General features: G+C 43.0%; 1 protein-coding gene and 1 long non-coding RNA gene across 2 annotated transcripts in view; one reads left to right on the top strand and one right to left on the bottom strand.

The window, feature by feature from the left end:
- The window catches only part of GIPC2 (GIPC PDZ domain containing family member 2), a 100,421-nt gene extending 86,828 nt beyond the window's left edge, over positions 1-13,593 (bottom strand). Inside the window, exon 1 of the mRNA XM_069595633.1 lies at positions 12,954-13,593. Coding sequence (XP_069451734.1) covers positions 12,954-13,193 — 240 coding nt within the window. The 5' untranslated portion in view covers positions 13,194-13,593. The remainder of the gene's footprint in view (positions 1-12,953) is intronic.
- On the top strand, positions 5,878-8,838 carry LOC138443389 (uncharacterized). Its single transcript, XR_011258113.1, has 2 exons — positions 5,878-6,036; positions 7,224-8,838. It is a non-coding gene; the product is annotated as an uncharacterized lncRNA (long non-coding RNA).
- Positions 13,594-14,277: the final 684 nt, after the last annotated feature.

Below are 14,277 nucleotides of genomic sequence, written 5' to 3'. Positions count from 1 at the left end.
CTCCCCCACTTACCTTTACAAAAAGGCAGGAAAATTAAGATAGGAAGCAGGAAGCATAAAGAATACGAAAGGAGAAAGGGAGTAAAAAATCATGACCAGTACCTAATACTTAACTATACCCAGAACACATTGTTAGTATCAGATGTGAGAAGGTTCAAGTTACATTCTGGCCCTAGATCATGAAGAACAGGTTGTTAACGCCAATCACACAAACACTACTACTTAATACACTATATGGCTAAGCAAATTGTTCCAAGAATGGATGCAGAATTATCATTTCTTCAATCTTGTTACTGTGTATCCCTTTAAGACCACTTAAAGTTAACACTGTAACTTAAGAACCTGTCACTTTTACAGACTGAAATATAGATCCTAGATTTTAGCCTTTTTTTTTTAAGGTTGGAACTTTTCCTCTACTGTGCTTTGATTATCTCCACGGAGATTTTCATACAATAGCAGATGCACTTTCTGGAGTGCTAGTGTTCTTGAGCCTCTTAGCCACTACTAACTGGAGCCAAATACATCCCTAAAAGGCAAATAGTCTATCACTGACAAGATCTAAGATCCTTTCTACCCTTTCACTTATCTGTAGAAGCCATAGGACCTCCCTGGTATTAGCCATGTCCAATGGCACCCCACTCCAGCACTCTTGCCTGGAAAATCCCATGGACGGAGGAGCCTGGTGGGCTGCAGTCCATGAGGTCGCTAAGTCGGACACAAGCGAGCGACTTCACTTTCACTTTTCACTTTCATGCATTAGAGAAGGAAATGGCAACCCACTCCAGTGTTCTTGCCTGGAGAATCCCAGGGACGAGGGAGCCTGGTGGGCTACCGTCTACGGGGTTGCAGAGAGTCGGACACGACTGAAGTGACTTAGCAGCAGCAGCAAGCTTCAACTTCCTACTCCACATTTTAATCACCAAAACTTCAGAGTACTCAGTACACCCCAAACAGAAAAGCTGGAGTTTCTAAGACAGTAAGAAAAGAAAGCAGTTTTTGGATCACAATACAGAGAAACAGTGACAGTCATCCATTCTCAGTTGGCTTCCTCTTTTCTTCACCTCAGCAAGTATCTAGCCCAAAAGTACTTATCAGTTGCTTTATTGAATAAATAGTTTCAAGGAACACCTTTAGATGTACACCCAAATTCACAGAAGCATTAATTACAATTGCCAAAAATGGAAACAACCTAAATGTGAACAGATAAAGGTGATGTGGTATGTACATACAGTGGAACACTACTCAGCCATAAAGAATAAAATTTTGCCACTTCAGCAACATGGATAGACCTGGAGGGTAGCACACTACATGAAACAAGTCAGACAGAAAAAAAGAAATGCTATATGATATCACCTATATGTGGACTCTAAAAAAAGTACAATAAACTAGTTAGTAAAGAAAAAAAAAAAAAAAAGAACAGGCTCACAGATATAGAGGACAAACTAGTAGTTACCTGTAGAGAGAGGGAAGGAGGGAGAGAAAGATAGGGATAGGGGATTAAGAGGTACAAACTACTATATATAAAAAATAATCTATAAGGATACATTGTAAAACACCAGGAATATAGCCAATATTTTATAATAACTAAAAATGGAATATACCTTAAAAATTGTGAATCACTGTGTTGTATACCTGAAACATAATGCTGTGCATCAACCATACTTCAATTTTTTAAAAAAATGAATACCTCTGGTTGTGTCAGGTGATAGGGGTTTATCATAAGGAGACACAGGGAAGCAAAAGTACAGGAAACATTTTCAGAAGACAGGCTTCTTAGAAATTACTAAAAATTGGCTCATTGCCATTAAAGACACAATGTCAGCTCTCCTGACATGAGTGACACTCTGATGGCCCTCTGTGACCCTGACATGAGTGACACCCTGATGGCCCTCTGCGACCCTGACATGAGTGACACTCTGATGGCCCTCTGTGACCCTGAAGAGACGGCAGGGACTCCTGTCATCCCCAGGCTTCAGTGTTAGGTCCGCTTTTTTGCTTCTGCTACTACCAACTGTACAGAACAGATATATTGTATGCTCCTAATTTGGTTAAAAGTAGAAAGGAGGTTTACATCCACATAGATATGCATTTACTTTCACACATATACTTATAAATTCACAAATTTTATTTTTCTATAAAGATGGTCAAAAAAATGGCCAAGCCAGATGCTTCTGGGGAAAGAGAACTAGGGAACTATGGTTCCCACTTACCCTCCTCCCCCAAAAAATGTGGATACCCTTTCCACTAAGTACATATATTATTTTTTCAATTAAATTAAAAATTGGTTTTAAATAACATTTACTATGTAGCTCCACTGTGGACTTCTGCTTCAGAGAGTTAGTTCTACTTGGAGATTTAGTGAATGAATAAAACAAAACCACAGAAACCATTTTCCTTTGGTGGCCTTTGATCAAACACAGATATGCTCATTAACTGCTGCTGCTGCCGCTAAGTTGCTTCAGTTGTGTCCGACTCTGTGTGACCCCGTAGACGGCAGCCCACCAGGCTCCCCCGTCCCTGGGATTCTCCAGGCAAGAACACTGGAATGGGTTGCCATTTCCTTCTCCAATGCATGAAAGTGAAAAGTGAAAGGGAAGTCGCTCAGTCTTGTTCGACTCTTAGCGACCCCATGGACTGCAGCCTACCACGCTCCTCCGTCCATGGGATTCTCCAGGCAAGAGTACTGGAGTGGGGTGCCATTGCCTTCTCTGGCTCATTAACTAAGAGCCAACAAATGGAAGGGAAGGTAGCTTGTAATTAATAACACTGAAGAGGAGGTAAAGAGATGAGACAGGCTGGATTAGGAATATATCTTATATATTGATTATAGCTCTCATGTTTATATCTAAAAAGTTTTGAGGTAACTACAAAAGAACTTGTGTGATACCACAATCCCAAATATCTAAGAAACATATTTGATGTCACAAAAGCAGAAAATGTCTTAGCTCCTAAAATTTTATTTGAATTCATATTACTGTACCTTACTGAATCATATACATGGCATTCTATTTCCCAAGATTTTTATTGAATTTAAAACACTTCATCTTGGTTACCGAAGAGGGAAGATAGGGGAAGGGAAAGGGATAAATTAGGAGTTTGGGTTTAACATATGCACACTACTATATATAAAATAATCAATAAGAACCTATGTATAGCATAGGGAATTCTATTCAATACTTTGTGATAACCTATATGGGAAAATAATCTGAAAAAGAAAAGATATATATACACATATAACCAAATTGGGCTTGCCAGGTGGCACAGCAGTTAAGAATCCACCTGCCAATGCAGAAGATGCAAGAGATGCAGGTTTGATTCCTGGATCAGGAAGATCCCCTGAAGTGGGAAATGGCAACCCACTCCAGTATTCTAGCCTGGAAAATTCCATGGACAGGGGAGCTTGGTAGGCTACAGTCCATAGGGTTGCAAAGAGTCGCACACAACTGAGCATGCATGTACACACTCCTCTTTAAAAACCTTGCCTCTGTCTCCTGTTGGCAGAGCACTCCGTAACCCCTTCTCATTTTTGCTGCTGCCCAAATCAATTTTTGTTCAAATATACTCAATTTTAATAAGGCTCAGTGTATCTTTTAACAGCGTAAATGGGGAAAGAATCACGGAAATGTTTCCAGGTAAAGGGAAGAACAATAGATAAAAATCAGAGAACTAAGAATAGTCTCATGCTCTGTACAAGCCGTGGAAGATATCCGCAACGCCCCTAAATCAAGAAGTCTCGGGCTACATATTCTCCGCAGTGTCCTCTCCAACAGGACTCCTTATCTGCTGTTCACCTGCCTTTGTACCACAGGACCTACCCTGGACCAGAGACGAGCACTGATCCACAGGCCACCTTTGCCCCACCCGTCCTGTACCCTGACTCACCAACAGAAACTCATTCTCAAGCAGCTCAGGTTTGAGACAGAGTGGAACACAAATACAGAGGCCAAAACTCAAAGACACAAAGAGGAGGCAATAAGAGCCTTAAAGGAGCAAAATCAAAGGACAAGAGAAGAGTCAAGAACAGAGTAAGAGGGACTTCCTGCTGGCTCAGTGGATAAGAATGTGCCTGCCAAAGTGGGAGACATGTGTTTGACCCCTGGTCCAGGAAGATTCCACATGCCGCAGGGCAACTAAGCTTGTGCACCACAACTGAGCCCCCGCACCTCAACTATGAAGCCGGAGTGCTACAACTACTGAAGCCCACGCACCTAGAGCCTGTGCTCAGTCACAAGAGAAGCCACTGCGATGAGAAGTCCTCACACCACAACTAAGAGTAGCCCACACGCGCCACAACTAGAGAAAGCCTGTGCAAAGCAACAAAGACCCCGCACAGCCAAAACAGATAAAAAGTAGACAGATAAATAAAATTTAAAAATGAAAGAGTAAGAAGTAGGGTGAGAGTGGCCGAGAGGGAAGGTAAAGGACTTGCTCTTGGCTTCCCAGAGTCTAAAGTTACTGCTTTCACCCGGACAAGCATGAGTGATATTCCAGCAGTCTATGGAACTGGACAGTCCAGCTACAGAGGTGATTCTGGGCTTCCTCACCTCCCTGTATGTCCTAACAAATACATACACATTGTCCAAGGTAACCTGAGTGTGTCCATCTCTTACCACCTGCAAGAGACTCCCACATGCATTCAGGATGTCTGGAGGGGTGGGAGCAGGGGAGGGATGGTAAAAGGGCCACCATCTGTCTATGAGGTAGCAGAGGCTTGGGGAGGGGTTCAGACTTGATTCTACAGTTGTTTACACACCTACTTCAGAGGATCTCCAGAACACAGAGCAACAATCTTAAACCCATTTCTTATCCTCCTCATAGCAATGAGGTCTATAGGGCAGTCTGGTGAGAGTAACATCCCACTTCTCAAAATGAGTTACAGCTCTTGGCGGGGGGCGGGGTTGTTTCTTTGTTTTTGCTTGCATTCTTCATATAAAGCCAAGGCTGATGCTCAATAGGCATAGTGAGCACACATAATGATTGTAGTATATTTAGAACTTCTCAGATAGTACTGTGCAGTTCCAGAAAATACCATCCTATTTGACTTAAACCAAACTTTATGAAGAAAACACAGCAAATGAATAGTCAGTTGTGTTTCAACTTGATAAAACACCAGCCAGGGATCATTCCTCTGCTGAGAAACACTTGAGTTATTCTTATTGCCTACAGAATAAAACCTATACAGCTTTAAGGACATTTATAAGCTCACTACTATCTACATCTTCAGCTTCATCTCCTACTGGATTCATCTAATTTTTAAAATTTTTATTGGGGTGTAGTTGATGTACAATGTTGTGTTAGTTTCAGGTGTACAGCAAAATGAATCTCTTCGACATATACATATGTCTTCCATCATCTACTTTTATTTATTAAACTTTAATGGAGCATCTAAGCCATCTAGCAACGCTGAAAATGAGATTTTAAGAAAAAAAAAAAAATCCTCCCAGCCCTCAGTAAGAGATAGGGAAGTAACTAAATTCAATGTGCTAATGCTATGTTAAAAGATGCAGTTGTGGGTATTAAACATGGCTAGGTTGACAGATTCACAAAGAAGGCTTCTTCAAGGAGGTGACGGTTGAGACTCGAGAGGTGAGTAAGAGATATCAGAACAAAAAAGTGAGAACATCAAGAGAAAAGGCACAGAGGACTTAAACAGTTAAACATTCTGGACTAAAAAGGTTGTTAGGACATGAGACTTAAGAACGCACAAGGCAGGACTCTAGACAGGCAGGCCAGACTAGAAAACATTTGGCTGGCAGGGGTTATTTGTAAGTGCCCTGGTCTGAATGTTTATCTTCCCTCCCCTAAAATTCAAACATTGAAATCCTAGTGTCAATAGGTGGGGTTTTTGGGTGTTGCTCAAATTGTGAGGGTGGAGCTCTCTCATAAATGGGATTAGTGCCTGATCACAGAGGCTCCAGAGAGATCCTTAGCCCTTTTCACCAAGTGAGGACACAGAAATGAGGTGCTGGGGATGAACTAGGAAACTGAGCCTGCAGAGGTGACTACGCTGGCACCTGATTCCCATCCTCCAGAAGCGTGAGTAGTAAGCTTTTGTTTTTTATAAGCTACCCAGTTGGTGTTACTTTTTTATAGCAGCCTGAAAGGAATAAGACAGTAACTGGGAGCCCTGTAGTTTTTTGAGACTGGTATGATCAGAGCATCAATATTAAAATAGAGGATGGGTGTGGGACAGTTCCTGGCGGTCCAGTGGTTAAGACCCCCACTTCCTGTGCAGGGGCAATGGTTCGATCCCTGGTCAGGGGACTAAGGTCCTACACACTGTGTGGCATGACCAAAAAACTTTTAAAAGAAAAAAAATAAAGGATGGGTGGAATCAGGGAAATCATATTCAGGGTGCCTCTTTAGAATCTGGGTTGTAATAGGCCACTGTCAATGCCTTCCAGTCAAAAGCCACCAGGAATTCTCATTTCTAGTTTATTGTCCCTTGCCACAAAGGAGACAGCACACCATGGAGAACTGTGGGGAGAGTCTGAGTAGGAGGGTATTAGAAAAGATTTGGGCTTGTGTCAGGTGATGTTAGGGCAGCTTGGACTTGCTGTCAGGAAGTAGGGCCAAATCTATGACTCAATATCCTAGTAAACATACTCAGTTCAGTTCAGTTCAGTTCAGTCGCTCAGTCGTGTCTGACTCTTTGCGACCCCATGAATCACAGCACGCCAGGCCTCCCTGTCCATCACCATCTCCCGGAGTTCACTCAGACTCACATCCATCGAGTCCGTGATGCCATCCAGCCATACAAGGTGGGAAAAGCTGTCAAAAGTAAAGCTGTGGTTGGTAAAAGCAGCTTCAGTCAATTATACTAGTCAAGGCAAGGGGATGTCTGACTATTTTTGTGGTATGGACAATGTTTGCATTTTTGTCTCTGTTCAGACATGATTACAGAGTAGTCTTATTTCTGTCTGACCCATCACAGTCACAGAATGGTCCCTTCTGATCCTGATGTTCTGTGAAATTATCATGTCCAACATGAAACCATCACAACCTGCCTGCGAGTGTCAGGTCAGCTCCCAGATGTCAGGAGCTGACTTTCTCTTTCTCACACTCTTTCTGCTCAGTCTTGTTGGGATTGCTTCATAATCCTCAGATCTCAATGATAAAGTACACACCAAACTCCCAATTCCTTCATTTACCTGTGTTTTTACTGTTTTTCCTAGGAGAGCAGTATACAAGTCAATGAGCCCCATTTTGTTCTATCTTTCTAGATTTCTCATATGGGAACCAGAAAGACACTGTTCAACTTGCCAGTTATCTGCATTGCTGGGAAATGATCAAGTTTGCATCACTGTTCACAGTCTCCGGAAAGTGCCACGATGACAGAATATTGACTTCCATAGGGGCTCAGGGCTGGCGTCAGCAAGTTGAGAAAAGCAAGCAGTTTCAGTTTCTGGAAGGCTTCACAAGACAGCACCCCATACACTGTAACTTACTTAGGAAGCATTCTACTTACAAACAGAGGTTCCAGCTTTGCAATTTCTGGAATTTGTGGACATGTAAACATTGGATCCAAGTCATTTTTACTTAGCTTCTCAGTCTTCATATTTCACCCTTAGGCTTCCCTGGTGGCTCAGAGGTTAAAGCGTCTGCCTCTAATGCGGGAGGCCTGGGTTCGATCCCTGGGTTCGATCCCTGGGTCAGGAAGATCCTCTGGCAAAGGAAATGGCAACCCACTTCAGTATTCTTGCCTCGAGAATCCCATGGATGGAGGAGCCTGGTGGGCTACAGTCCACGGGGTCGCAAAGAGTTGGACACGACTGAGCGACTTAACTCAGTCTTCATATTTCACCCTCTTACTACTCCCTAGTCAAGATACGAGTGATGCTCCTCATGCCTAACCCCCTCAAAGGCTAGTTTCTTTCCTCACACTATAGTATTAAAAAAAAAAATTAGCACATACATAAGATACCAGTATTGTAATCAGCACTAAAGCTTTATGCTAAAGATTCAGGATTTTAAATACCGTATTTTCATGAAGAATCTTTTATTCAACATATTTTGAACTCCAACTATATTTCAGGTACAATTCTAGGCCCTTGTGGGCTGTATCAGAAAACAAAATAGACAAAATTCTTTGTGGAGCTTATACTGTAGTATATGGGAAAGGAAAAAGACAAATTAAATATACATAGGATGTTAGTATCAACGGAGGAAATTAAGTGCTGAAGGGAACAGGAGGTGCTATAATTTAGGAGTTTTGGTCCCTTTTTTTTAGGGGCGCTGTAATTTTAAATGAAACGATCAGTACCAGACTCAGTGAGAAGGTGATGTTAGAGCCAACTTAAGGAAGAGCATTCTGGGAATTCTCTGGTGGTCCACTGGTTAGGACTCTGAGCTTTCACTGCTGAGGGTGCAGGTTTGATCCTGGTCAAGGAACTAGGATCCCTCAAACTGGGTGGTATCTGGCCAAGAAAACAAAAACAGAAGAGCATTCTGCTAAGGAGGGATAGATTCTGGGAAAGAGGCAAAAGCCCTAAGGCTCTAGAGTTCAAGGACTAGCCAGGAGGCCATACTGGCTGGAGCATAAAGAGCAATGATGACAGAGTGGCCCCAAGGCGTGTAACCATCATTGGATGTTGACTTTTGCTCTAAGTAAGATGAGGAGCTATCAGTCTTGATCAGAGAAATGAGATATGAAATGTTATCTCACTGGAGATAGCAACTTTTGAGTTTTGTTATTAAGGAGAAATGGGGTAACAGTGTGAGGGATGGGAGCAGGTGACAAGAAAAAGTTTTTCATTTTTTAAGACAAATAGCATGATTGCATATTGAATATACAGCTTGAAATTAAAAATCACAATTTTTGCCTTTTCTGCTTCCCAAGTACATTGTTGTATTTGACTGCTTTAAGTATTGAGAGACAAGGGGCTGTATTTGCTTGACCCATTCAATCGACAAATTACTTAGTATTATACATCACATACAAACTAATATAACTAAATCAAAGTTAATCATTTCAGAAATCTTTAGAGGTTTCAGTTTCTGGATATGTAAAGCATTTGACAAAATTTATTTCTTAATAGCTTTCAAATTCACTCTTTTCCTACAATCTTTCCACATAATAGAGAATTAAGAAAACACGTCAAGACACAAACTGCTTCTCAAACAATTACAGTGGTTCAGATAATCAAAATGCCTTTCAACACGTTTTATGACCACAGCTCAAGAGTGTAGTGACCAACTCAAATGAATCCTGAATATTTTAAAAGATGGTGTTAAACTTTTTGCAAGAGTGTCCCCGTATTTATGAGTTAACTGTTCTTTTAGATGAGATTTTCTTTTTTCTCTTTATTGAATTGCTCATTTAGCTGTTTAGAAAAATGATATCAGCTGTAAGATTTTTTTTTTTTTGCATAATTGGCCATCTGTTTCAAGGTAATGATTACAGACTGCACCCTGCAAGCAGCCCATAGCTTTCGTTAGCTTCCTCCTTCAGGAACCAGGAAATAGGTGAAATCCATAATTATCAGATTCACAACAGCCTCTTTCTGAGGCAGTAAGTATTTTTGTGGTTGAGTCTGAGGCTTTACTTGAAAAGATCATTTGTTTAAAAAAGAAGTTTTGCTGCTTTGTATTTGGAATTCAAATGAAGTTACTGAGAATCCCATGGCGGCTATGTAGTGAACTTGGAACCAGGAAACATTTCGAATCCCAACTCCACCCCCATGTCAGTCCCGTGACTCTAGGCAAGCTGCTTGGCTTCTCAGAGCCTCACTTAGCTCAATGGCAAAATGAAAATAATCTTGCCTCAGTGCGATGGCAAGGATGGGATGACCACCATGTAGACTTACATGCCTGGCACAGCCAGGAGCACATTATAGACTCCCAGTAAATCCACCTGGATCTGCTACACCTGCCATCAGGTCAGGCCAAAGCCTTCCCTTTCTTCCTTAGCAGAGAAAGTACAAATCTTCAGACAGTGCTATTTGTATCCTTAGAGCCATAGAGAAAAGGCAGGACTTCTGAGATAATCATATAAAAGGGAGAAATTCTTTGGGAGGTTTTCCTCCCCACTGACATCTTAAGTTTATACCACTATTCCTCTTGCTGGGAGGATGGGATAACAAATGGATCTCACTGGTGTGCATTTTATTGTAATAAATTACTTGTTTCAAAAGTAACTATTGAGGACTTTCCTGATGGTCCAGAGGTTAAGAATTCACCTGCCAATGCAGGAGACATGAATTCCATCCCTGTTCCAGAAAGATCCCACATGCCACAGGGCAACTAAACTTATGTGCTGCAATTATTGAGCCCATGCACTGCAACTACTGAAGCCCATAGCTTGAGCCCATGCCCTGCAACAAGAGAAGCCACCAGAATGAGAAGCCCATGCACCACAACCAGAGAAAGTCGTGCAGCAATGAAGACCCAGCACAGTCATAAATTAATTATTTTTAAAAGTAACTATCAAAATACTTTGACATATACTATGATGGTGCATATAGTTTATCCTGAATATACTTAACTCTTTTTAATCCAAATGGAAAACCTGCATTAACGTTGTTTATATACATAAACATACTAACATATGGGGCTTCCCTGGTAGCTCAGATGCAAGGCAGGAGACCCAGATTCGATCCCTGTGTCAGGAAGGTCCTCTGGAGAAGGAAATGGCAACCCACTCCAGTATTCTTGCCTGGGAAATCCCATGGACAGAGGAGCCTAGCAAGCTACAGCCCATGGGGTCACAAAGAGTCAGACACAACTTAATGACAAAACAACAACATACTAAGATATATGCCTAGGGTTACAAAAATTTATGAACTTTGATAAAACACATCAAAATACCCACTGTTTGTCTTGAAATTCTAATGCAAGTCAGCGCATTGGAAACCAAAAATGCTGAACATGGTTGTCAAGCTATTACTGAGACACTCTGGAAAACGTGGGAAGCAATATAACCTCATGGAATTTGGAGCCAGGAAAAACCCTGATTTTAGAGACTTCCCTGGAGGTCCAGTAGTTGATTTCACGTTTCTGCTGCAGGAGGTATGGGTTCAATCCCTGGTCAGGAAACTAAGATCCTACATGCCTTGAAGGGCAGGCAAAAAAACAACCTCACAAACACATGTAATTTGTGTTTGTGAAACACAAATTTTAAAAATTTTCTAAACCTCAAAGCATAAGTTTTCTATCTACGAAGCTGAGCTAATAATAATACTTCTCAGGTATTAAGTGGATTGAGTAAAGTCATGCATCTTGAGCTCAAAATAATAACACATTATGATGATGAAGACTTAATGCAAAGTAAATAAATCTGGAGTCCCTACTTACAGGAGAGAAGTTTAAAGTTGTCAATTAAGAATGCTAACAGGCTCACTTAGCTTAGAAACCAGAAGATCCAAGTTTAAATGGCCCAGCCTTTTTGTTACTAGTTATGTGACCATGGCCAAAGGCCAGTCACATCTTACCTCAGCCTCCTCATTTAATTGTTAAGTATTAACGATATTATTAATAGTTACTATATATAAAGCACTGACCATATGCCAACGCAATCTGATGTTTATCTATGCACTCCAGTCTTCACAATAACCCTTCAAGGTAGAGGCTCTTACCTCTATTTTACAAATGGCTGAAATTGAGAGAAATTAAATTTGTTCAAAGCCACCCAGCTAGTAACTGGTAGAACCTGGATCCACAGCCTGGTTATCAGTCTCCAAATCCTGTACTTAACTATCCAAATGACCTACCTCTCCTAGAGAAAATCAAAGAACATTACTCCTGCAAGAGTACTTTGTGAACTGAAACATCACAGAATGGGCTTGTGATTTGCTTGTCCCTCAGTGCCTGGGAACCCTGAAAGGTTAGCTTCAATCTCTCTTTCATCTCATCTTGGAATTTTGTCTTTACCTCGATTTCACTTGAGCCGATCTGATAAACAACATTAAAGGACAGACAGCCCAAGACAGTTCTATGTACTCCCAAGAATTCAGGGCAACAAAATGTTAGTTGCTCAGTTCGTGTCTAACTCTTTGCGACCCCAAGGACCGTAGCCCGTCAGGCTCCTCTGTCCATGGAATTCTCCAGGCAAGAATACTGGAGTGAGTAACCACTCCCTTCTCCAGGGGATCTTTGCCCCCCAGGGATGAACCAGGATCTCCTCCCTAAGCAATGAGGGAAGCCTTCAGGGCTTCAAGACCTTGTGCTTCTCCTTGAAATGTGGACAAAATACTTCCTTGGACTAACTTCTCACACCTGCATTTGCAGTTAGCTTAAGTATAAAAAGTCACATAAATGTCTCCTGAAACTAGCTATAACAAACTCCAGTTCCTGGCACACATGCCATCAATCTAATTAAGGCAAATTTCAGTCCCCTTTCAAGGATACGGTGTCAAATGTAAAGCTCACCCCTCTGAAATTTCTGTCAACTAGTCCCATGCAGTTCAGTATAACTTTCTTAGTTTTCCACCCTTGGAATAATAATCTTCTTGGAAACACCAAAGTGTTGGTGCTGGACATGACATATGATGGACAAAGTGGGGCTCAGTTTGGCATCACCCGGAAGGCATCACCTAGTTTGGCATCACCTAGCCCCTCAATCCTGGAGATCCTCAGCGTGGCCATCTCAGCCCGGCAGAGGAAGCAGGAGGGCAAGGTCCAGATAAAGTGAAGGGTGTTAATTTACCAACCAGATCTCAACGCTGGAAAGCCGCTGAAGCTGCTGAATCTGGGGCTACTAGAGCCTATTCATTTGCATGAGGAAGAAAGGTCGTCCCGGGTTTCCCAGAAGCCAGATTGAGCCTGGAGAACGTGACTGTCTCCGGTCCTGGGACAGCTGTTTTCCCTTCCCAGTAAAACCCTCTCGCTCCCCCTGCGGCGCTCACGAGGGACCCCCATCCCTTTTCCGACCTCGGAATCGGGGAAGCGCAGCCGGAGCCAATTTTAGCCTGCGCAGTAGGGGTGGGAGATGCTGAGCTTCAGCGCGCGGCGCTTACCTCGGACGGAGGGATCTCAAACACGCCCGCGATTTTGTCATAGAGCTCCTGGATACTGGAGAAATTCTCCACTCTGCCCGTGGCGCTTCCGTGGGCCAGCTGCGTGTGGAAAACCAGCCTGCGAGCGGGCGCCGGAGGGCTGGGCACAGTGCGGACAGCCGCATCCGTATGCTCGCCCTCCACCAGTCGGGAGGTCTCCTTGGTGTTGAATTTCTTTTTTCTCCGCAGCCCCAGGGGCATCTTGCCTGGCCGAGGGCGGCGGCCTACCTGCGCTGCCAGCGGGCTGCTGCCTCCTTGGCCGGCCCCCTGGACTTTGTGCCCAGCGGCCCGCCCGCTCGAGGCAGGTGCAACCTGGGCTGAGCCAATAGCAGAGGCCCTTCGGCCTGGCCCGTCTGGTCAGGGGCCCCTCCTCCACTGGGAGGAGCTGCACCTGCAGGCGAAGCGGCCACCAGCTCTCTGGAGGGATCTGCGAGAAGAAAAGTTGGACCTCAGGATAGGGAATGTTGCCTGCCTTTCCACTTCTACAAAGATCTAGCTATCAGCCTCTGCTGCTGACCCTACCCCTACCCGGTGCCCTGAGGGGAATTCAGGATGCCGAAAACAAGGAAGCATTCTGTGCTTTGGAGAGTGTCCCTAGATAGCTAAGATGCATATCTTAAGGAATAATTTCAGTGAACCCAGACTCTTTCATCTTCCCTTACAGAGGAAAATTCTACAGTCATTAACTTGAAATGTGTTCTTTGTGATTAGCAGTAATCTTTTGATATACCAGTACATGTTTTTATCCAACAGAAACACTCATATATCCTGGCTCCTCCCTTACCTCTTCTCAGCAGTTTCTCAGAGCTATCTGAGAGGCTGTCTCCTCAGCCAGAGTAGGGTCCTCAAGTAAAAGTTAACTCAAAACTTTTAGGTTGTGCATGTTCTTCAGTTGATAACCCACTGCCTCATCTCATCTCCTAGCTTCTTATCCCTCTTTAAAAAATAAAAAGAGTTGGCTCAATTTCTATAAAAGCCTTAGGATGCTGATTCTACAGAGCACCACATCTTAGGATACAAACATAATGGCCCTTCTGGTGACAGTCATAAATGTGTGGTAGGTGCTCACATGTTTGCGGCCAGGCCACATGCTTTCATGTCTGTACACAGAGAATAAGAATTTAAGTGGAAGACAATCTCCATCTTTTTTCTCTGTACCATTAGAGAAGGCAATGGCAACCCACTCTAGTACTCTTGCCTGGAAAATCCCATCGACGGAAGAGCCTGGTAGGCTGCAGTTCACGAGGTCACTAAGAGTCGGACACGACTGAGCGACTTCACTTTC

The sequence above is a fragment of the Ovis canadensis genome, chromosome 1 (assembly GCF_042477335.2).
Source record: "Ovis canadensis isolate MfBH-ARS-UI-01 breed Bighorn chromosome 1, ARS-UI_OviCan_v2, whole genome shotgun sequence".
NCBI lineage: Eukaryota > Metazoa > Chordata > Mammalia > Artiodactyla > Bovidae > Ovis > Ovis canadensis.
This window is presented reverse-complemented; position numbering and strand designations above follow the sequence as displayed.